Source organism: Poecilia formosa, unplaced genomic scaffold (assembly GCF_000485575.1).
Source record: "Poecilia formosa unplaced genomic scaffold, Poecilia_formosa-5.1.2 Scaffold267, whole genome shotgun sequence".
In the NCBI taxonomy this organism is placed as follows: Eukaryota; Metazoa; Chordata; class Actinopteri; order Cyprinodontiformes; family Poeciliidae; genus Poecilia; species Poecilia formosa.
The window spans coordinates 470539-495919 of NW_006800206.1; the positions used below are offsets into that span (position 1 = coordinate 470539).

At 38.9% G+C, this 25381-nt stretch overlaps 1 protein-coding gene across 3 annotated transcripts in view; it reads left to right on the forward strand.

The window, feature by feature from the left end:
- The window catches only part of ano1a (anoctamin 1, calcium activated chloride channel a), a 94824-nt gene extending 70091 nt beyond the window's left edge, over positions 1-24733 (forward strand). For 2 of the 3 annotated variants that reach the window (XM_016681051.1, XM_016681049.1), the window contains exons 12-26: positions 1572-1732; positions 2560-2645; positions 3677-3688; positions 4844-4915; positions 5964-6038; positions 7148-7349; positions 7964-8075; positions 8222-8279; positions 9162-9262; positions 10458-10600; positions 15239-15391; positions 16815-16867; positions 17053-17228; positions 20550-20655; positions 23888-24733. In XM_016681051.1, coding sequence (XP_016536537.1) covers positions 1572-1732; positions 2560-2645; positions 3677-3688; positions 4844-4915; positions 5964-6038; positions 7148-7349; positions 7964-8075; positions 8222-8279; positions 9162-9262; positions 10458-10600; positions 15239-15391; positions 16815-16867; positions 17053-17228; positions 20550-20655; positions 23888-24112 — 1735 coding nt within the window. In that variant the 3' untranslated portion in view covers positions 24113-24733. The remainder of the gene's footprint in view (positions 1-1571; positions 1733-2559; positions 2646-3676; positions 3689-4843; positions 4916-5963; positions 6039-7147; positions 7350-7963; positions 8076-8221; positions 8280-9161; positions 9263-10457; positions 10601-15238; positions 15392-16814; positions 16868-17052; positions 17229-20549; positions 20656-23887) is intronic. The other variant, XM_016681050.1, reaches the window with a different exon arrangement.
- The last annotated feature ends 648 nt before the right edge of the window (positions 24734-25381 follow it).

The window sequence follows — 25381 nt, forward strand, 5'->3', positions numbered from 1 at the left end:
AAAAGCAGCATAATGTGTATAACATATTAGTGTTCTAACTATCTGTGTTACCCATATGGTAGGAAAATCTGTCGAGGTAGCACAGATACCGGTTCTGATCACATGACACCATCAATGCCTTGCGCACCACGGTGATGTACAGAGTGGCAGGTTCATGGAGTTGAGATATAGAGCAATTTTTCAAGAAAAAAAGAACAAAAGTGAGAAAAATCAGAAAGAAACAATGACTTCTCAGAGTTTAAATTAATGACGATATTTATCATTGTTTTAAGAAATGTGCGTCAGACCCATTGTGTTTAGCCTTTGAGTGAGTTTTAATTTAGTGTTTCATATTCAAAATATTTAAAGGTATTAATGTTTGAATTTTAGTATTTAAATTAAATGCCTTCTTAAGAATACTGAGGAAGGGTGTAACCAGGAAGTTTTTAAAGATGCAATTAAATACATCCAAATCTGAGACACACAAGTAAATTGTCCCACATGTTTTAAAAATGTCCTACTTGAGACATTTTTTAAAACACCCACCTTGTCCAGTTTGGCAGAGGGAGCTCATACATTTTCTGCATGTATTACTTTTTACTACACTTAAACATTGTTCTGTTCTTACTGCCATGTGAAAGAGTTAATACAACAGAGTACAGGGCACACCTAAAGACACTTAAAAATAAAAACCTTAGGGACTAGGAACAAAACAATTTCTTTATACCACTGTAATGTACTGTGAAGCTAATCTTGAAATTGCTGTTAGGCTCTTTACAGTGATGAAGAGCTTAATTTAGCTCTTAATGCTGAACTGGTTCGCCACCCCAGTTTCCAGTTAGAGAGACTTGTTCCATGCAAACATGAAGACTTTTTATCCTCCCTTAAGCAGAGGACCACACCTGCTGTAAATAACCATTAATGTTTCATGTGAGAAGAAACATCAGTTTGACTTTTAGAGATTTGCATTTAGAGGTAATGCAAACCTCTTTAGTTTGCGTTAATCAAACTCTAGTTTGTTTATTTAGAAAGTCCGGTTCATTTGAGAAGGTGAGAATGTGTTAATTAACTCTGATTGTTTATTATGGGCTGCAAAACCTTGATCTCGTCTCAGTGGAAGTGAATTGTGCTGTGGGTCAAATGCATATGTGAACACCAAGCAGAAGTGATCTACAGAGCAGGGCATTCTGGGTAAATGCAACCAAAATGAACACATGAGTCTAGTGGGAGAAATGACTCATGGTCTTTTACCACAGACAATAGAGAAATCCTCCAACCACTAAAATATGATGCCACTCTACATTTGTGAAGCAGTGTCTTCTTCTGAGGTGTTCATGTGGTTTCCTTCATTGGTTCTTGGTGCAGTGCCCCCGCAGGCGAGGGGGCAAAGAGAACCAGAGTGCATTGTGAAAGAGAACCACAGCAGCTGGAAATGGACCAAATGTTGCAGCTTTGGTCTCCGATCAGAGTCTATGAAGTGTAAATACAGCATTAACAAAACCTCTCCTCCCTCACCACTGTCCCCTCAGTGTTAATGAAGCAGACCCTTCTGATGATCATCCAGTAATCCAGGTTCTCTGTCTGTCTGTCAGCATGGAGATCTGTGATCCCAGGAACAACATCACCATGTGTCCGCTGTGTGACAGTGCCTGCAGCTACTGGAAGCTGGAGACGGCGTGTGGCACAGCCAGAGCCAGCCATCTTTTTGACAACCCAGCAACAGTCTTCTTCTCCATCTTCATGGCTCTTTGGGGTAAGTGTGCACAAAAAATGGTGCAAATTATAACTCATCTGCATCCGCAGGCATGTTGTCAACAAAATCTTTTTTTTTTTCTACCATTCAAGGTAAGATTAGAAAGGAGTTTTAGCTGCAACTTGAATCCTGATTAGGAGAAATTTCCGAAACAAATCCATAAGGCCAACACACAGACTGCCCTCCTCTGATGTCCTGCCAAATCTCCCAGCCATCTGTCGGCAGCAGCAGGGCTTCAGACTGCAGAAGTGTTGTGCTCACATGAAGCTCGTGTCTGACAGTGTCTCAGCACTGCAGCAATCTGGAGCTGGCCTCTCGCTCCAGATTAATAATGGAGCTACATAACAAAACCTGCATCTGATCTTTACACTTAAACTTCAGAAAACGTGTGAATAAATCAGAACAGAACTGGAGCTCCAGTTGGACATGGTGATGAACCTCAATTAAATTCGCTGGGAAATTGCAATATTGACAAATATGGTTTTGTGGGGGGGTGGGGAGGGGTTTCAGGTCAGACGTCCAGACATCTGAAACATGCATACATATTCTAAGTGTTCGGGTCAATATTAACTTTAAGAAATGATAGCTGGATGACCCACCAAGAGAGCTCTTCTTTAGTGTCATTTCACTCAGCTTAAAAATCAGTTTTAGTTGGAAGACAAAGATTTACACAGTCTTTGTTTATCATGACAGTAACATTTCCTTCACATGTGGTTTATATATTTGCTGTAAAAACTCAGATTTATGTTCAGAATGCTGATAATCTGATGTTCAGCTGCAGAGAAGTGTGTGTAGTGACTGTGTTGTGTTGCTGTTCGCCTCTGCAGCTGTTCTCTTCATGGAGCACTGGAAGAGGCGCCAGATGCGGCTCAACTACGTCTGGGACCTGACAGATTATGGAATGGAAGAGGAGGTGAGATTACCCAGATATAACACTAACCTGTCCTACATGATGAGGGAAATTCATACAAATGGCTGAAAACATGAGCCTTTTTTATGGAAAACAGAATTGAAAGATATTGCTTTAAGTCTGTCAAAGAATTTCTATTAATAAAAACCAAAAATTGTCACATTTTATAGCAAATGATGACTCTTTCGGCCCTTGAATAAAATTTGATATAAACTTATGAAATAATTGCATGACAACCACTCATTTTCTGTTAAATCAATTTTTCTGTTTAATAAATGGCTTTAAATTCATTCTCACGGTTCTTTAACCAATTAGAGCCAGCCTTCACTCTGTTGTTACTAATTGTGATAACTTTGAGACATGAACTGGCAAACTGGAAGGACATGAGACAGGAGATCAGAACTGTCTGCCTGATAACTTCAACTTGAATGGAAATGTTTTAATATATTCATTTTTATAAATACATGAAACATTTTTTAATGTCCTCATAAAAGTTTAAATAAATCTTAATATTAGGATAAATGAATTGGTCTCAGTAGAAACGCTAAGATTACAGAATCCCAGCAGTAGATTTCTCTAGACATGTTCTGACATGAAGAGTCAAACTGACCCTCAACAAGAAAACCTGCAGAAAACTTTATGAAAACCTGCAAGATATTCATGTAGATTGTTTTCAAAGCAGTAACAAGATGTTTGAGTTTTGACAGGTGAAAATATCACTCCTCTGTAAATGTTCTGTTAGTGTTCTGTAAATACTGCTTGCCTCTGCAGCTGTTCTGGCTCAGTTTGAGCCATCAGCGCTGCATTTTCTGTGTCTAGCAGAGGCAGAGGCCAGTCTCTGTTGCTGGTGAAGAACTTTAGAACAGTTTCATCTGCAGACACTGACTTGTGTGTGTGTGTGTGTGTTGTGTCTAGCAGAGGCAGAGGCCAGTCTCTGTTGCTGGTGAAGAACTTTAGAACAGTTTCATCTGCAGACACTGACTTGTGTTTCTGTGTGTGTGTGTGCGTGCGCGTGTGTGTGTTGTAATTCACAGGAGCACTATAAGGTTTGGATCTGATTCCCTTTATTTCCTTTTAATCTGTGCTTCTTTGTAAGCAGCTGCTGATACCTAACCCCCATCTGGCTCTCTGGAGCCTAACCGTCTGCCTGGCCTGGCTCCTGTTTTTTGGCCTTGTAGAGTTTCAGCCGTGGCTCCTGGCTGTTCCTCTAAGAACTGCCAGGTGGGCCTCACTGCAGCTGGGCCTCTTGCTGCTGACGACGCTGTGCAGACTCTTGCTCTTCTTTGTGCCTTTTTCCCTCACTTTGGTTTTTAGATAAACAATTTCTTATTAGCACTCAAATGACCAGAAAGGTATCATGATCTACTAAGGAACCAGCTAACTGTACCATTTTTAGGTGCTTGTGTTGGACTTCTGCAGGTTATTTTAGTCATCTAAAGGAAGTCATGATGAGTAAAGCTCTGCTGGCTCACATAGAACCACATGTTGGATCCTAATGAGGAATTCTACAGACTTCTAAGTCTGGTCGTTCCGCTTCCCTGTCCAGGTTTGTCATGGGTCCCACTGGTAATGACCAAGCCGATGACATTTATTGACAACAAGGTTAATGATTTTATTTTATCCGACCAAATACCTAAAATTAAACTTGTGTAGTCATCTCATGTTGGTGAACAGTAGTGCTTATGTGGTAAGAAGAATGTCCAGCATTTGCTTCCACCTTTAAACAAAAAAACCAAAAGTCGCAGTAATCGGAAGAGATGGTAGGGGATGGAAAAGACGAGGCAAACATCCAACTTAAACAGAGCCTGAGTTTTACTTCCATCTTCTAAGCTGCTGGAACACTGTTATCAACCTCGCCATTGACGTTGACGCTGACAGTGAAAATCACAGATCAAATCTCAGATCAATAATGTTACATTAAAGCTGCAGTATGTAACTTTTATACATTTAGTTCCCATCAGTTAGCTGTAGCTGCAGCTTTTTTTTGGATATGCTCCTCTTTAACCCTGGTGCTGCACTGTTCTCTTTTACAAGAGAAGCCTCAAACACACATTGCTTATGATGCTCATTTCAACGCTCACATGCTTCTTAACATTCCTTCCTTTTTTGGAAGATAAATGTCTTCCAGGACATTTATCTTGTGCTTGCTCAGTAAATTTCAATCTGATTAAATGTAACAGGCTAACTACTGTCTCTTGAAGGACCACAACAGAGCTGAGTATGAGCTGCGGGTCGCAGAAAAGACCATGAGACAAGACCAAGGAGCCGCAAAGGTAGGACTGAGGTCAGAGGAGTCTGATGAAGCGGATGCTCTCTGGAAAATCACTTCCAGAGGGCATCAGGTATGCTTATGTTTGTCCATAAGCACCTTCTGACCAGTGGGGACAATGGCAACTCCTTGAAAATAGGAAATCTATAAAACATACTGATATTGAATCAAGAAAATTATGGACTGTCATACAACAGCAAAGTATCTTCATTCAGAGGCTTTGTCAGATTTGCTGTAATACAGACTGCTACAGGAGATCCTTCCTTTGCGCAGCCATCAGCACTGCAACCTTTTTGAAGAACCATTTCTTTTCCCTTTGGGATTAATAAAGTATTAAGAACTTTGTATTCAGTTTTTGATTATTATATTGTTGACTTTTTGTTTCAATCAGAAAAAAATCCATCTTAAACATGAGGCCACTTTTAGCTGCAAAAATCATCAATGGGAATTCTTAATAATTACCCAATTGTCCTCATGATATATTCCTCTGATCACAATGAACAGCACAATAAGGACCAGTTATTCTTTAGTAGCTCAGATAAATGAAATGATGTTTAGTAGCAGCTTATTCTTAAGCAGGAAGTGATGTGGCGAGTAAAGAGATTCATGTTAACACAAGGTAGGCCGAGAGCTGAGGCTGTTGGTTAGCAGCCCTCTGCTCTTCGCCAAGGTTACATCTTCCTTCCCTAAATGAACACACACAGTGGCCCCAGCACCCTGACCTCATTCTGTGGGCTTGGATGTGACGTGATGGCTCAGGGTAGCATTAGTTCTGCTCCACTACAGCTGTAGCTGCAGCATGCACACATTTATGTTGCCAAATGTGTGCAACTGTTGGGCCATTCTGGAAAGAATGGCCCAACATTCATGGTACAACCCATGAATGTGGGTTGGACACACAGGTCCAACCCACATTCATGGGTTGGAAAATGAATGTGGGATACACAGGTCCCACATTCATGGGTTGGACACCCACATTGAAGAGATTTTATGTATTTATACTTTCTGTTCTTTTGTTCATGCATGTCTGTGTTTGCTTTTGTGTGTTTTAGGATGAGAAAGTGAAGCTAACGTGTACAGACAGAATGCCAGCTTACCTGACCACTGTGGTCATGATGAGCTTTATGGTGAGACTCAGTCTTCCACATTCATCCACTGCTTCAAGACAAACGAGAAAACAGATCATTCAAAAGGCCTTTCAACAAAACGTGGAAGTCCTGACATTTAGAGGATATACATACAGTTTAAATATTAAGCAGAAATGACAGAAACTGTTTCATGTTTTGGCTCAACCCAAGTTTAGGGTCTTCTGATGAGAACAACACAAGACTATAAATAATCTGTGATTATTTATAGTTAAGCCCAAAATTATTTGCACTCCTAGAAGATTATTTTTTAAATTATTTGTATTCAACTAAGAATGTTTCCTATTAGGAAATTAGAACCATGAAAATATAAGTGTCTGAAGGCAGTATCTAAAAATAATTTTGCTTTTATTTTATTTTATTTAGAAAATGGTTTGTTGAAAACTTTTTATGCTATTCTTAATCACTCTAGCATTGCAGTCAATTCACATTAATTAATTTAGTTATTTATATAATCCTCCATTCTTTAGGTGGATCAGAGGTTTAAGGTTGAACTGCATAGTCTGCTACAGCTGATCAGTGTAAAGTTGGAGATATAAAACTGCCCATGGGGTCTGTGTGGAACTCCATTAAAGGAGTCTCTGACCTCACAAACATGAAAAACATTCAGCATTTCCATTATTTTAAGGCGCTTAAGTGTAATTATTTTTGTAGTGCCTTGGTAATGAATGTCTTCTGCTGGTATCAGCCTGTTTGAGCTGCATTCACTGATAACCTTCAGTAACAAAATAAACAGGTTGATATTTAGCAGAACCACTGAGCCGCTGCTCTGTGTGTTTAATTCAGTTCACTTCATCTATATAGCTCCAATTCACCACAAACAAAAAAATTCATTTCAATTTAATCATACAAACATTGCAATTGACATGGTTATCAAAAACTACAACATGCACAATTAATTATTTTACGTGGTGTCTGTGAGGGTAAAATAAGTATTGTGAATTTTTTTCTATTGGGTTGTGAGGCTCAGTGATGTTAAAACTGTATTGCACTATCAGATATCTGTTTACCCTCCAAGAGTGCTGAGGCTAGAATCGGTCATCTCCGATGATTCCTGGTTGTCATTGGTTTGTCTCCCTCCTTCCTTTCAGATTTTCATAACCTTTGTGATCGCCTTTGGGGTCATCCTGTACCGGATCAGCATCAAGACTGCGCTTCATCTGAGCACCTACCCTGCTGCACGCTCCAACATCCGAGCCACCGTGAAAACCACCGCCGCCATTATCAATGTTATCGTCATCATCATCCTGGATGAGATCTACGCTTCCATCGCCCGCTGGCTCACCACTCTGGGTGAGCAGCCTTCAGGAATCATTACGGTTTACTGGGAGTAAACTGGAAACATGACTTCATCCATTAAATATAGTATATTATGTTTGCTCTCTATATTCTGTGTGTTTTTATTTTTTTATTTCTGATTCTTGGACAAAATCCACAGGCCATTAGTTAAACTTTAGTGTGGCACATAAAATTTGGAAATATGTGACTTGAATTATTGGGGGTCCTCTGGACTGATGATCACTGACCATTCAAAGCTTGGTCAACAAGTTGAGACATTGTCAGCTTATCCTAAGTGCTGTTTGTTCTGTCTTAGAAAATCATGGTAGAATGTCAGAAATGGCATTGAATGACGTTTTCTCGGTTTACATGACAACGGAAAACGGTACGTTTCAGAAACATCGCACTCTGGAACCCGTTTTCAATCTGTGCCGTTGTCAGAGAAAACATTCGGTGGTTTCGTGTAAATGCGCACTACAAACGCAACAAAACTCTTCCGTTTTCCCCCGAAATCGTTGTCGTGTAAACAGGGCCTTTTATTGTTAATATTAAAAAATAATATCACTGTAAAACATTCTAAATTCCAGCTGAATATGTTGTTATCCAGTCCAATGTGATCCTTTTTCCAGAGGTTCCAAAGACAGACAAGAGTTTTGAGGAGCGCCTCATTTTCAAAACATTCATCTTGAAGTTCGTTAATGCCTTCACACCCATCGTCTACCTGGCTTTCTTCAGAGGAAGGTAAAACAGCGCTCTCTCTTGCTTCCTTGTTTTGGGTCTTATCTCTAACTAGTGGTTTAATTAATCTTAAAGCATTACAGCATTAACACCAGATTGGATTCCCTCTTCATCCTACAGTGTCTGATTGATGCTTGTTTTGTCCACAGACTTGTTGGGAGACCTGGAAAGTACCTGTATGTGGTTGGCTCCTACAGGATGGAGGAGGTAATTTGCTTTATCTACATGGTGTGTGTGTGTGTGTGTGTGTGTGTGTGTGTGTGTGTGCGCGCGCGGTAATGATTATATTAAATGGAGTAACAATCCGATTTGTTCTTCATCTCCTTCCTGTTGTTGCAGGTTTTATCTCTCGAGTCTCATGAATTAGATGAACAACAGTTTTATTAAGTATCAGTATTCAGTGAGGTGTGGAATCGAATCATGTGACTCATGACTGCGTTAGACTTGTTTCTCCAATTTAATGACTTTAGGCTACGCTTGATACTGAAATGATTTTGAACTTACAGTGTGGACAAAAAGTATTCACCCTGTTGGATTTTTAACACTTTTATTGCCTTTCTAAAAATCAAACATGGGAAAAAAATTTGAAAACAGCTTTTTTGACCATAAGACAAAAAAATCTTCAGTGTCAAACTGAAAACTGATTTCTATGAGAGATCTGAAGTTTTATATCTTTTTCTGTATGATAGAAATGCACCACAAACCTATGTGCAAAATGCAAAAGCAAACATGGGCTTTTGCCCATGTTTGGGCAAAAGCCCAAACATCCCTTCTAAAATATAAGAAAGTTTCTGTTTATCACCCTCTGAGTTATTTTTCAAAATTTATTGCGAGGTATCGCAATAAATTTTTCCCCATGTCACCTGGGAGACTCTGTAGATTTTCAAAATAGTTGATGAAAATTAAAAACATGTTGCGTAAAATGAGTTATTATAGAAGTAATAAAAGAGTAAGGAGCTTCCTTTGTGGCACTAATCAGCCACCCTAAGGAGACTGGATCACTGTTGCTTTGTTTGCTTCTCTGCCTTTGTGATTCACTGCGAGATAGTTTTTCTCTGCTGTTTGGTTCTGACTCGTCTCTTTGCTCAGTGTGCTCATGCTGGCTGTCTCATGGAGCTTTGCATACAGCTGTGCATCACCATGCTGGGCAAGCAGCTCATCCAGAACAACCTCTTTGAGATTGGCATACCGTGAGTACACTTCTACCTGAGACGCACTGAACACCAGCATAACAGCACATCCTCCCAGGTCACACTGTGTGGGCTGAGCAAATCACAGAATACATTATGCACACCTACTCAGCTGTACTTACAGAAGTCATGTAAATGTCTGCTTTTCAGACACCAGTATTCCAGATAATTGCAAAAGCAAATCCATAAAAGTAATCTGACTGACACTAAATGAAAACTAGCCGACAACCTGCAGACAAAACATGAAATGTCTCCACAGTCATCAAAGAACATTGTTTGCTCTCTGTGATATTTCTTTTTAATTTTGTTTCTTTGTTTCTTTCTTTCTCTGGGGAACAATTAAAATACGTTTCAAAAGCTTTTACTGAGAAGTCACTTACACATATGGACACCATCATACGTACATGGATGTGCAGATTTGCAGATAACCTATTAAGTGCCTTACCAAAGGGCAGAATAACATGTGGCAGAAGGAATTAGACAATGATTTTTAACCACATCTGCTCCTCTTTTCTACTGATGTCTGCTGACCAGACTGAATGTTTTCAGACTCACAGCTCCACCTCCCCTAGTAAAGCACTACTTGATTGAAGTTAGCTGATAACTTTTCAATATTCTAAATTTTCAACCTAGATTACAAAATCTGACAGATGTATCACTACAAACACACCCTGTTAATATTCACATTTGACATAAGACAAAATCTGATCAGATTCAATTCCAGTTCCTTTCCTCCTGTTTCCTCTCCATGCTCTTTTAGAAAGCAATCTCCTCCTCAGATTTTAATGGGATTTATATCTTTATGGTCACCATCAGTCAACATAATCCCCAGAGTTTGATTCTGACATTTTTCTTTTTCTGCTTTGTGGAATGTCTCGCTCCTGTGACGAGATGTGGGATTTTATAAGTGATTTAATGAATAAGGTATTCATGCAGCTGGTTTTAATTGGTTTGACAAATCATAATTCTTAATCAGGAATTACATATGTAATATTTGATGTGTAATATTTGCATGACATATCTAGTAAGATATGTCATGCAAAAAATATGCTAGAACCAGTCTGTCATTGGGGAAAGTTGTGTACCGTCTGGTCACCTTTAAAAGCTCTGACCTTTTCTTTAGTTCTCACTATGCATCCTCAGACTGTTGGCCTCCAGTCTGAGAAGTGTTGAACTTCTACCCTGGTTTGTTCAGGAAGCTAAAGAAACTTCTCCGGAAAAGAAAGTCAGAACTGACCTCCAAGCAAGAAGAGGAGCTCCACAAAACTCTGAAGCGCTATGAGAAAGATCACGTTCTGGGTCCTTTTGTTGGCATCAACCCTGAGTACATGGAGATGAGTAAGTATTTTCAGCATTAAAAAAACATGTATTTGTTTAGATCAGAGTGTATCTAAAAAAGTGTTTGTAAAATTGTTGTGGAAAAAAAAAACTATTTACCAAGCACTGTCAGGTGAAATCACTCAATCAGGTTTATTCATATATTGTGCACAATACAGAGAGCTTGTAGGACAATCAATAATGAAGCATTTCTGGGTGAAAAGCTCTGCCATGCAGAGACAACACATGAGTTTTATACTAAAAATAAGGGATCCAAAACAAGGGGTGAGACAGTCTGGTTCTGATACAGCTGTAGAAAACAACTCTCACCAAAATAGCTTCTTTTGGTGAGAGTTCACCAGCATTTAATATAACATAATCAACAGATGTTAACTTGTAGGAATTCTCCACAACAATTTCCCTCCTTTTGATTATAAGTAAATATGTAAATATTTAATATTATTCAACATTTTCCTCCTTGGTTAAAATATGTATATAACATGACACACTATCCTGAAAGATGTAGCAAAACATATATGCAAGATACAAAAAGCCTACCGGCATTTATACATTCAACCCCATATCAATATCACTGTGTTAGGTAGGAAAAGTTATCCTGCAACCTCTCTTTGCCAGAGAGAGTCTTCTATATGTTTTCCAGGAAAATTAAGGAGGTATCATAACAATCATTTAAGAAATAAAACACAAAAAATATCATGTAAAAACAAAGAAAAGAAATAGAAAATGAATCCAGTAATCACTGTATACAATGTCAAACAAAAATTTAATGTTAATAGAAAACGCCCCCTGTAAGTAGTTAGAAATACAATTTATACCGAATCACATCCCTTTGAGCATTTTAAAACCAATGTCCCAACAACAGAAAAAGAAAGAAAAGAAAAAATGAAAACATGAAATAAACCCCCAGATTAAAATAATGTAAATAATTAAACATATTACCAAATAAAGGAAACATATTACCAAATAAAGGAAACATATTACCAAATAAAGGAAACATAATAGAACAATGAAATACCCCACTCCAACAAAAATTAATTTTAAAGTAAAACGTCAAATAAAATGTAAAATCAAAACATAGAGTGCACATTGAGAACATGCAGAATCGAGAGTATTTTTTTGTTGTGAAATAGACATTTCTGTAATCTTCTAAACAGGATAGGAAAGCTAAGCTAGAAAACTAGCCCAAAGACATCAGTGATTAACACTACTTAAGAATCAAAGAAAACAAAACATGACATATTAACCCCCTTATCACTGAAGGACAAAAAATCCAAGTCATCAGAATCATCACTCGGGTAGGGTTTCGGAACTGATCAGAAGATGTGTGTGTAAGAAAAGTATACTTCAAGAGATGAACGTTAATGAAATTTTCTGCTAACCGTTTAAGTAGGGGAATCACACAACAAGACAAGGACATTAGTTACCCCAATACAATAAACACCGGTGTGAAAAGTTTTATTGGGAGTTGTCTCCAACCGTTACCTGAAAGCCACGAGAACAAGTCGAATAGAGAAGCATGGTCATCATTAGGGCGTTCGAACCTTTTTTATTTGGACTCGTAGTCAAAATAAACATTGAATCTAATCATCATATTGTCTAGTCTCAAACGCAAAATATTCTTACATCTTCAGAGTGAGAAGTTTACATACATTTCCTTTGTATTTATTAGCCTTGCCTCTGAGTTGGATGACTTTGCTCAAACTTTTTGGGTTTCCTTCCAGAAGGTATTTGCTGTGTTCTGCCATTTCCTCCTGATGGAACTGGAAGAATTGGATCAAGTTTGGAGACCAACTTGCTCACAAATCAGTTTTCAGCTCATCTGACAAATTTTACTGAGATTGATCAGGGCTCTATGACCACTACAATCTATTCATTTTGTTGTTCTTTAATTCCAATCTCCATTTACAAAATCTGTTGACGTTTTTAACCCATTCGTTCCTAGCCTTTAACTTTCTGGCTTATGGCTTGAGAATTTGTTTCAGTTTTTCCACATTATGTTTTTTTCCTCATCATGCCATCCATTCAGAGGCAGTCATAGCCTGTTTGGCGCCCTGGGTCAACTGCCTTCCCAGCGCTGTTCTGTTTTTATACAGTACTGTAAATGTACAGTTTCAACATTAAATGTGTTGTACCAAATATTCTACAGCAGTGGTCCCCAAACTATGGCCCGCGGGCCGGATCCGGCCCGTCTCCACATTTGGTCCGGCCCCCTGAACAATACCAGAGAGTGTTCAGATTTTTTTTCATATACCGTATTTTCCAGACTGTAAGCCGCTTATATGTGGATTTTTCTTCAAACACTAGGGGGCTCTTTAGCAGGAGGTGAATCATTGGAAGTCAAAATTGGAAATAAAAGAAGAAAGCGCCCATTAAAACGGAATTAGGTTTTAATAGGGAATTGCAATTTGAGAACGTTGTTGATCAGTTAAATAGCATTGAGGGGAAAAAGATTTTTCTTTTTTTTTTTTCTTAAATAATACTGGGATCATTATGAGAATTTGAGGTATAGATATTAGGATCCAGAAGATGGCAGTAGTGCAACAATAATGGATGCAAGCTGCTGTTGAAATCTAAAGAAGAAGAAGAAAGCGCATATTTTCATTTAGCACATTCTAGTAGCAGACACGAAGGATCAGCACTTTTACTGTTACTATTACCGTTTGGAAACTACCGTAATCAGTTCAGTTTAATCTAAACTTGGCAACTTTTTCTTTTTCAACCGTAATAAATGTGATATTCAATTGACCTGTTATTACTCAAATTTTGGGTGTCCGCCCCCCTCTGCTGCTGCATTGTTGTGGAAAACCTGGGGCGGCAGAGATATCTGCGGTTTATGTGTATGTTTACTGGGTTTTTAATAAAAAAAAAAAACAAAAAAAAACTTTGGGGTTGTGGCTTATAGGCCGCTGCAGTTCATAGTTTGGAAAATACGGACTACAATCCTTCCTGGATTTATTCTGTGAAGAACCCAGAGAGGGTTATTTTATTGTGCTTTCTGGAAAACAAGACATTTTTACATTTAGGCACTCCTGCAATCGTCACACTTTTTCTGTTACAGACTGACTCCGGCCCCCCACCAGAGAAGGGAAAAGTTATGTGGCCCTCAAGATTGGGGACCCCTGTTCTACAGCATTAATATAATTTCCACTTGGAAGTTGTTCAATGAGTCCAGACTTACTGATCATTCGTGTTTCATATTTAAAATAAAAAAGTTTAACATAAGACCTTTCAGTCAGCAGCTAGAAGGAGTTAAGTCTACAGGATGCTAGAGGATCAACATTTTTGTGAAGAAGGTCTTCTGCAGGCAAATGTTTCTGTGGGGTACTGGACCAATTCTGCTGTGAAGACACTTTCCATGATCAACATTTAGCTAAATGTTTCTGACAACCCACCGGTTCAAAACGTTGAGATCAAGACTGAATCACCTTAAAGAGACGGTACAGCCAACCTTGGATCCATCTCTTTACATCAGACTCTCAGAGCTGGAGTGAGACTCAGTTATGTCATTGTTTCAATGCTGGAGCCTCTTCTTTTTTAAGTGTTTCTGTCAGCCCTGAATAATCCATCCAGGAAAACTTTGCAGTATATAGGAACATAGAACATGTGCTCAGACTTCCATTACCTTAAAACAAAACCACAACATGACACGACACCATTCGTTGTTTTACACTGAATCAGCCTCACAGTCATATTATCGAGACTTTTTCCAGGTTATTGCAGGTTCTGGATGGGAAATTAATGTGAGATTAAAGTGGAGCTTTTTGGCTGCTTCTTTTTCTATCCAGTGTTGTTCAGATTGAGCAGGATTAAGATGAAATAATCCCCAGGATGTCTGAAGTTGTAATCCTTTTCTTCATTCTAAAAATATCCTCCTTGTTTATAGATGTGAATATTCTGTAACACTTTATTTGGAGGGGGTTGAATAAGACTGACATGACACTTTCATAAACATGACATAACACATGTCATGAACATGAATAAGCCTTCATGAATATTTATGACTGTCATAAAGCGTCATTCGGTAAATTATGACACTTTTAATACAAAGTTGATATTATTCAAAATGTCTTTATGACAACTTGGCATTAACCAAGAAATCATTACTGATTAAACTTTACCTTTAATAACATAAAGATACCTAATTTTTAAAGTGCAATCAGTAATTCTTTTATAGCAAATTTATATCAGTAATGATTTCTTGGTTAATGTCAAGTTGTCATAACAAAGACATTTTGAATAATGTCAACTTTGTATTAAAAGTGTTGTCATTTACCGAATGACGCTTTATGACAACAGTCATAAATATTCATAAAGGCTTATTCATGTTCATGACAGGTTTTTATGACGGTGTCATGTCAGTCTTATTCAACCCCCTTCAAATAAAGTGTTACCAAATATTCACTTTTTCTGTTTTTTCAGTGAACTGAATCTGTCAAACAGAACCTTCAGGTTTACTTTATCTAATGATTTCAGACATGATGACATTTGTGTCCTTTTTCTATAGTTTGCATGTTACCCAGATTGCTGCTGACAGGCCTGTGGCCCGCAATACCCGTCTCTTCCACTTCCTGTCTGCAGTGTAGGAGTAATCTCTGAAAATGACATTTTGGACATTTCACCCATCATTTGTCTCCTCAGTTATCCAGTTTGGCATGGTGACGCTCTTTGTGGCCTCCTTCCCTCTGGCGCCGCTCTTTGCTCTTCTGAATAACATCATTGAAATCCGCTTGGATGCCAAGAAGTTTGTTTTGGAGCTGCGGAGGCCCATTGCAGCCAAAGTCAAGGACATTGGTATGTTTCTGAAACATCAGCTGGCTATAAGGCCAGCTGATGTAATCCAATCAGTGGTAACAGGGGTTCATATTGAGTATGTAGTTTGACTGTAATATTAAATACAATCCATCAAAAACATATCTGGTCTTATATGCATGTTTATTTAAGCAGATTGGACAGATTCAGAGTGAGCTGCCCAGGGTTCAAAAATTTTTTGTAGATTAAAAAAAAAAACACACACACACAACTAACGCCGACACATCTTATGTAACTTTGATTTCTGGTGGGCAGACAATTAACTGAAACAGTCCAAATGTCCATCTTCTGGATGTCATAATTTATGTTTGTGGACCATTGAGTGCAGAAAGCATTTTAACAGTCAGGAAAGTAAAGGACAATACTGACAGAAACTTCCTCTGATGTCCGTCAGGGGACCTCTGCTGCGTATCTGCAATGACAAAACATTAGATATCTTCATATCTAGAAATTTGACTGAAATATTGATGTGCATATCCATTTATGAAATTGACTGACTTTGTAATGCCATGAAGCTTTCACTATTCATCCTGACGATTAGTTCATCTGATAGCTGACGAAAACCTGAGTAAAGTCAGTCTGTATTGTCAGATACCCAACCAGGAGTTTTAGTCGCATAATAGCAGTGATACTCATAATTAAATTACTCAACTAAAAGTAAAAATTACAGCATAGTAAAAATATCCCTAAATGTATTTTTTTCCCCAACATGGAAATTGGTTCTATTTCTAGGCTTTTGTTCATAGTTTTTTTATTTTTGAGGCATTGCTATGTGGGATGGTAGTTACGTCTGATCCTGGAGGCTATGCAGATAGTTTCAGGATTACTCTTTTTCTAATTGCAAGCAGCTGATTGGCTTCTGAAAAGCTTAAATAAAACCTGAACTTTGACCCCAAATCTTGTATTAAAGCAGAAAGTACGGCGGCCACTGTAAGGCTTACAGTATTCAATTATGCCGCATGAACTGATCAGTAGATTATTGTGAGGAAAAGGAAAACCTTTTAGGAGGGCACACAAAGGTTCCCAGAGGAGATAAAATTTAGACTTCATAGAAGCAGAGCAGGACTAGAGAGAGAGAGAAGGAGAAAGTTCAGACCAACTCCTTCATTCCATCATGATGATCCAGGATCATATGGATGATATGAATTATGAGGATACTTAATTTCTGGTTGAGGGAAATAAAGAAAGTTTTACTTATTTTGAATTATGTGGAATTCTAGGAGTAATACAAATTTTCTGAAGGGTTATTAAAAATGATAAAATAGTTGAAATAGGATCCTTAGTTCCCCAGCTTTCTAGCATCATGTTCATTCTCCACTCTGATACAGAGGGTACTTCCACTGTCTAGTTGTGAGTTTTCTACGTGTGCTGTTTGCAGCTGAATGACTGTTCTTACTTTCTCCAGGTATCTGGTACAACCTGCTGAGGGGCCTCAGCAAGGTGGCCGTCATTGTTAATGTAAGTCTTACTTCTCTTTATCAGTGAAGTTTATGCTGCACGTTGGATTTAATTTATATAAAGCTTTCCTGCGATGCATATGATGGTTCTCATAAAAATTAATCTTGTCATGAAACTCTTTGCGGTATTTATGGAGGCTGCTCATTGAAACAGCAAAGTAGCTACAGAGCGTTTCTCTTTCCCAGGCTTTCGTCATCGCCTTCACATCTGACTTTGTCCCTCGGCTCGTCTACCAGTACACATACAGTCCTGATGGGACTATGCATGGCTTTGTCAACCACACGTTGTCATATTTCAACGTCAGTGACTTTCAGAATGGTACAGAACCAAATCCCCCTAACTTCAATGTAAAGGTCTGCAGGTAAGGTCTCACACTATCAATCTTATTTTAAACAGAAGTCCAGTTCCCCATCTCTAGTTCTTTTTAAAGGGAACCTGTGGAGGGTGTTCAGTGTTATAAAATCCTGGCTGACAGGATTACTGGGAGTAAATGACCTGATCTAACAGAAACATTCCCTGTTCCCTAGTCACTCACTTCATTAGGAGTGTAAGAGCCAAAAATGTCACTTTGTAACATTGTATATTATTGTGTATGCCATTTGCCTATTTAGATATTTTCTTAACAGTAAAATTCCATTTTAGTATGTTTTTTGTAGAAAAACGCCACCTAATGGACGTAATTGAAAATATATGAAAAGTGCTGTGTCACGTTAGTGCCGAAAGAAAATTTAATGTGGCGTGTTTAATTGAGCTCTACACAGTTTTTTGACCGTTACATGTGGAATGCTGTGCAAGATTAAAGAATCCTTTGTAATATCTGCTCAAAGAAAAGTAAAGTTCGTCGTTCGTCAGACTTTGTATGGATTTTGTAAGTACGTCTTTAATTCACTAATAGATGCACAAGAGCTTATTGTGGTACGGAGCCATCCAGGGGACATGGGGAATTTTTTTCTTTTGCGTTACCTCGCAAAACCCTATGGAAGCCCATTTCCGCCATGAAAGAAAAAAATAGAAGACCAACAGGAAGTCATAATTTTGACTTTCAAATTCATACTTTCGACTTTCAAAGTAATAAATTATGAGATTGAAAGTCATAATTTCAACTTTCAGTCATAATTGAGATCCAAAGTCATAACTATGAAATTCAAAGTCATAATTTCGACTTTCAAAGTCATAATTGAGATTCAAAGTTATAATTTCTACTTTAAAAGTCATATTTATCAGATCCAAAGTAATAATTTAAACTTTCAAAGTCATAATTATGAGATTCAAAGTTATAATTATGAGATTCAAAGTCATAATTATGAGATTCAAAGTCATAATTTCGACTTTCAAAGTCATATTATGAGATTCAAAGTCATAATTATGAGATTCAAAGTCATAATTTTGACTTGCCAAAACAGCCAATTTTGTCATTTTTTTCAGTAGACACGCTGTCTTATATGAGATTTATGGAAGCCCTTTTTTTAAGCCCAAAAATATGGAAGTCCATTAGGACTTTCAAAAACTTTCAAAGTCCAGTCTCATAATTATGACTTTGAAAGTCAAAATTATGACTTTAAATCTCATAATTATGACTAATTTATGACTGCTGGTCTTCTAATTTTTCTTTCATGGCAGAAATGGGCTTCCATACAAACTTTTGCGTTCCCTAGGAATACTTTTGCGTTCCCTAGGAATACTTTTGCGTTCCCTCGGAATACTTTTGCGTTCCCTCGCAAAAGGTTTTGCGTCCCCTCCTAAAAGGTTTTCCTTTTCCTCGAAATAATCTACTGATCAGTTCATGTGGCATAATTGAATATTGTAAGCCTTATGGTGGCCTCCGTACTTTCTGCTTTAATACAAGATTATGTAAGGTTTTTCCATGTATGTTAATATCTCGTTGTGAAATATCTGACATTTTATATTTTTCTCTTTAGTATAGAAACTTTCAAAGTCTATGATATAAACAGAAATTTTCCGTAAGTAGGAAATATATAAATCCATCCAAACTATTTGGGCTATTTCTGAGTTATTATCGCAGGGTATTCAGTCATCTGACAGTTTTGATTGTGTCTCTGTTGTGGTCGTAGTCTGAATGGTTTAAGAGCTGCTTTCAGTGCTGTTCCATCTTAGCCTTAACATGCAGTAAATAAATTGATTTTCAATTAGTTCTTTGCACCAAAGAGTTAATAATAATAAACACGTTTTCACCTAGGCTCTGTAAGAGCCATATGAATGAAATAAGTAATTATTGATATGACAGAACTGCACAGTTTTGACACCTGGGTGGTGGTTGTGTCTTTGTGGGTTTGACTGTCACAAAGTATGAATGGGAAGGTTACTGGCGTGCTGGCTTTGTGTGTATGAGGAAGCGGGTGAGCAGCGTGGTCAGTTCTTGCAAAGTTTGGACCATGATAATCAAAATGGAATAAATAGATAATTGTTATAGAACAAAGAAGTGGTTTGGAGTTGATTGATGCAAAGACAGATGAGATTCTCTGAGTTAACCCAGTGCGGCCCTCTACTACCTGCCGTGTTTTATAACAAGAAAACATGTACTATTAACTCTTTGGTGCAAAAAAGAAAAAAAAAACTGATTGAAAGTCAAGTTATTCGCTGCATGTTTATGTCTGTTAAGGTTGAGATGGAACTGAACATGAAAACGGCCCTTTAAACCATTCAGACAACCAGCACAAAAGAGACACAATCAAAACTGTCAGATGACTTATTACCCCGTGATAATAACTCAGAAATAGTCCAAATTAGGATGTATTTTTATTTCTTTCCTACTTATGGAAAGTTTCTGTTTATATCATAGGCTTGTTGGGCCTTTCTAACCTAAAGAAAAAGATATAAAATGTCAGATATTATACAACAAGATATTAACATACATGGAAAATCCTTACATAACCTTGTATTAAGTAGCCCATAACTTATATTGGGAGCCATTTAAATAAATCAATATTTATGAGGAAATTTATTAAGGAGTTACTGATTAAAGCTTTTTTATTTAGAACCTTATATTTTTGTAAAGGTGTAGCAGAGATTAGATCAGTGACACTGTAAAAAAATTGTATCTAAACAACATTTGAATTTTCGTTTTATTTCTCAATAGTTTCCTTACTGAGAATAACACATTTTTACATGCACTATTTTTGGTCCTGCAGCTTGAATGTGGTTTAAAAACTTTTTAAACATCATTTCACGTTACATTTCACTGTAACTTTGCCGACCCCCCCAAAACTGGTCCTAAGAAATTTTCCTGTTTATGGTCTTCCCCAATATTGAGGTGGAATTTATGCCCTTGGCTAAGTGCTAAGCTAATGAAGGTCAACAAAAGAAACTGAAGCTTGTTGAACAATATAGTGGCTTTACAATGAAACTGATAAACAGCCACTACTAGGAGTTTAAGGAATGAGATTCAGAACCTGTCAACAAATGGAAAGTCTTCCATTGCTAAGATTATTATTCAGATAAATTCAAAATGTGCTTGTTATTTTCTGATCATTTTTAACCAATATTTGTACTGATCATTTTCCCTGAAGTTTTCTTTATGTTGTTGTAGAGTGATTGTTTCTGCTTTGTTTTTCATCTTGCTGCAAGGAAAGTTTTACTATGGTGACAATAATGAAGAGATTCCAAAGCCTTTAAGCAGGGCATGAAACCTTCAGTAACTCATTGTGTGTGTTTGCTTGTGTAGGTATAAGGATTACAGAGAGCCTCCCTGGTCCAACACACCGTATGAACTGTCCAAGGAGTTCTGGGCCATTCTGGCCGTCCGCCTCGCCTTCGTTATCGTCTTCCAGGTTTGGAACACATGAATAATGCCATCAGTGCATATGCAGTAGGCTTTCAAAAAGCCACTATGCTCAGTAGTGTCATTCATATTTAATGTAAGAAAATCAAACCAGTCAATCACAAGGTGTTTATAGCTTCCAAAGAACACAGAGTGATTGAGTTGAATGTGTTAGGAAAGCCTTCTCAGGCTGTAGACTATAGGAGTCACCAGAACACTGCAGATTTCCTCATCTGTTAAAATGAGCAGAGTGAGCTGAACATGATGGTGCAGAATCCACCCAGATTCCAGACTGAGATGCTTTTTAGAGGAAAAATCTTACAGTGAAAAGAAACCCAGCTAAATGATAAAAGTCAAATCTTTTTATTGGCAAATTTGACTTTTTTTTTTTTTTTTACATTTCTTAAGTCTATTCTCACTATTCTTGTTGCCATGACGGCACCGTTTGGCTGCGCCTGCAACGGCTCCTGAAAACATTGAACTTATAAGGCATGAAAAGACATTTATATCAACTAATACAACAGAAAACCTCTGGCATAATAATGGCAGGGTAATATATGATCATCAGTTTATCTTAAAACTATATATATCCTGCATACTACAGACAGTGGACACTGAAATTCTGGAAACTCTGGACAGCTTAAAACTGTTATGCCAGCCAGTCCCAGTGGCCAATGAAGCAGTGAATGCCACCACTACAGACGCGCTATGAAAGGAAGCATAAGCTCAGACCCTGGGGAGGACTAAGTGTAATCCTTGGAGAACGCTGCTTCCATCTATCTTGCTCGCTAATGTTCAGTCTCTGGAGAACACACTGGACTATTTAAAGCTGGGTATGACATCAAATCGTGAGATAAGTAACTCACGATTTGAGTGAGTTACTTATGGCATATTAATGTCTCAGTTAGAATTAATATGCCATAATTCTAACTGAGACATGGCTAAACTCCTTTATTTCTGATGATGCCGTCAACATTGTGGGAATGACAACATTCCGTTTGGATAGGAGCAGCGCTCTCAGTGGTAAAACCAGAGGCTACACTAATAACAGCTGGTGCATTAATGCCAAGGTGGTCTCATCTCATGGCTTTCCAGACATTGAGTTTTTGACCATAAAATGCAGACCGTTCTTCACAGCTGGGACTATTTAAGGATGCAGTTTCACCTGTGGTATTGTTCTGTGTTCTGGAAGAATAAACCATTGCTGTTTCCACCTGACTCTGCCTCGACTTTCATCTCCACTGTAAATTCAGCAACAAAAGGGCCGCCTTTTACAAGGCTCAAATACACTGGATAGAGCCTTCACAAATATTAAGGCAGTACCCTTCCTCCACCTTGGCTCATCAGACCATCTTTCTGTAATGTTAATTCCTGCATATAAGCCGCTGCTCATCAGAGGAAAACCCCTTGAGAAGCAGGTGAGAGTCTGGCCTGCAGGATCCGTGTCACCACTACAGGACTGTTTTGAATGCACAGATTGGGATGTGTTAAGGGAAGCTGCAACCGCAAACAATCACACTAATGTTGAGGAGTATGCCAAATCAGTGACTGCGTACATCCTGAAGTGCATGGAGGATGTCTCTGTGACCAAGGTCATCACCACAAGGGCATATCAGAAACCCTGGATGACAAAGGAGGAGCGTAAGATGCTGAAGGCACAAAACTCTGCTTTTAAATTTGGGGACAGAGAGATGCTCAGGTCAGCCAGAGTCGACCTAAACCGTGCCATCAGAGTTGCAAAACTTGCCTATGCTCAGAAAATTCAGCAATTTTTCAATGAATCAGCAAACACCAGGCACATGTGGCAAGGCATCAGGACAATCACAGACTACAAGGCTGCTCCTTTGTCTTGTGAGGACGGTACAGACTTTCTGGATGCACTTTGGCCGTTTTGAAGCCCTCAATGACACTGCTGTGAGAAAATCCACTCCTCAACCAGGTGAACACATACTCAGATTGGAGACAGTTGATGTTCAGAGGACCTTGAGAAGACTCAACATGCATAAAGCAGCAGACCCTGATAACATACAAGGTCTGGTTCTCAAGAACTGTGCTGACCACCTGGCTCACGTCCTCGCTGGCATCTTGTGAAGCTGTGCTGTCGTTCCATCCTGCTTCAAGATGGCAATCATCATTCCAGTGCCCAAAAATCCCACAATTTCATCACTGAATGACTATCGCCCTGTTGCTCTCACTCCCATCATGATGAAGTGGTTTGAGAAGCTTTTGAAGGATCACATCATTTCAAAACTTCCCTCCTCTTTTGATCCGCTCCAGTTTGTCTGCCGCTCCAACCGCTGCACAGAGGATGCTGTTTCCACCACATGGCACCTCAGCCTGAAACACCTGGAGGAGAAGAATACTCATGTGCAAATGCTGTTTGTGTTGAATGATGAGCTGAAGTCAAGAATCATTCCCCAGCACCTGGTGAGCAAATCAGTTCCCCTTGGGCTCAACACCCCCGTATGTAACTGGCTACAGGCTTTCCTCACAGACAGACCCCAGTTTTGAGGGTTGGGAAAAATACTTCAAGGTTATCTCCCTCAGCACTGGTTCCTCCAGGGATCCCACTGCTCTTCACCCAGATGACCTATTAGGAACCATATCATTAAGTATGCAGACAATACAACAGTGGTGGGTCTCGGGGACAACAACGAACTGGCCTACAGAGAGGAGGAGACGCATCTGGGGGCTGATGTGATGCAAACCATCTAATCCTGAATATCAATAAAACAAAACAAACTGTTGTTGATTTCAGGAAAAATCAATCAAGTTGCACACCCCTCCTTATCAATGATGCTGCAGTGGAGCAGATCAAGAACATTAAATTTCTGGGGATACAGTTTGGAGCATGTAACACCTCTGACTGGCAACATGTAGAGAGGGTGCTGAGGGGAGCTGAGAAAATCATTAAACATTAATATAAAAACTTTGGTGTGTCTGCAACAGTCTCAGAGAAAAGCCCATCAGAGGGTCATCAGGTCAGCCAGTCTAACTCTTCAGAAAAAACTCGACAGCTCCTGGAGAATCATTAAAGGTCTCATCTCACTATCCAAACAAGTGGACTTCACTAAGGGCATCATAGTGACTTAGAACATATTTGCTAAAATGTTCATTTCAGAACTTTAACATTGACTTTATTTGTTCTGCATGTAGTCTGTGGCAACTTTAATATTGGGTCTCTCTAAGACAGCCTGAAATATCTTTAGTGTTGTAAATGTGTTGTGTCTGTGTTCATGCAGAACATGGTTATGCTCATGAGCGACTTTGTGGACTGGCTCATCCCGGACATCCCCAAGGACATCAGCTTCCAGATCCACAAGGAGAAGCTCCTCATGTTGGACCATTTTATGAAAGAAGAGGGGAGAAGGCGAGACAACCACAACCATGACGGCTACACCAGCCCCTCGTCGGGTAGTGCCAGCCCCCATTCACGCCCCACTTTCCATGCTAGAGCTGGCTGGTAACGTTTCACCAAGTCCTTAACGCATGGCTTCCTTTTTATCATCAGCAAGGCTTCTGCTCCATTTCCATTGATTGGGAATTTTAAAATATCCCTGATGTGTTCCTGTCAGAATTCTGTCCCTGGATTGTTTCCAAGAATTTTCCATTTTAGGTGTTATTCATATCACATCCTCAGTCACTGACCACGAACTCTGCAAATGGTGTCCTGTCGCCGATGCACAAATCTGCCAAACTTATTCATTAGATGATTACATCTAATGAATAAGTTTAAGAGGAAGAAGCCATTAAGGGTCGCTGCGGGACCAAGTTCAGGTTTACTCTGAGGAAGCCGTGCCACCCCTGCCATGGGACCAACTCCTTTCATTTTGAAGACAATCTGAAACTCCATCCAAACGATTATCAGCTTTTTCCTTATCTTATTTCTGGGGACTGGTTCCAAAGGAGATATACTGTTATGTGTCCAACTTCTTTGTTGCACACATATGTACAAACACAGGTATTTATTGACTTACTTTTTAAAATATGCAGCATGGATAGGCACATGTACATTGATTTCAGAATTAGAAGCTGGTATAAAATGGCTTTTGGCATCTTTTCTTTCAATAATCACTCATATGTTACAGCAGAGATTCCCAAACTGTGGGGCGCATCCCCTAGGGTGTTGCCGTGCCATTGCAGGGGGGGTGCGGGAAGCCGTCTGGATGAAAAGAAAACAAAAAAAAAATGAACAGTGTATGCACTGGGTTTTTACCTTAGAATGGCCAACTCTCTGTTATTCCTGTCAATTTGATACAATAGGGGCTTCCGCACTTCCCTTATCTGTCACTTTAATCAGCAGTTAAAACTGTTTAATCCGTTGTCAACATGTCGTAACCTGTTTTTCCTAGCAGCCCACGCAACATGAGCCCTACTACGCTCACGCTGGGTTTACACCTGTGCGGCAGTGAAGGAGACCTGCTGCTGCTGTGCAGAGCTACGCAGGAGTGTGTTAGAATCAAAGCAGTAAACCAGCAAAACGCAAAGAACTTTTCACAGTTTTTCCCCCAAACTAACAGACTGTTGAGTCATGCTGTTGGATGTAGGTAAAGTTAGCTAAAAGATGACTAGCTAGCTAATATCAATACAGCACCTTAAGCTTGTTAACAAGTAGCGTAGGCTACTGGTGGTGTTGTCTATGTTCAGCTATGATTCATTTTGCCCCCCAAACAGTTGTTCATCTGGAGCTGGGGCAGAGTATAACAGGGAGTCTCTAAGAATCCATCCCCAACCCC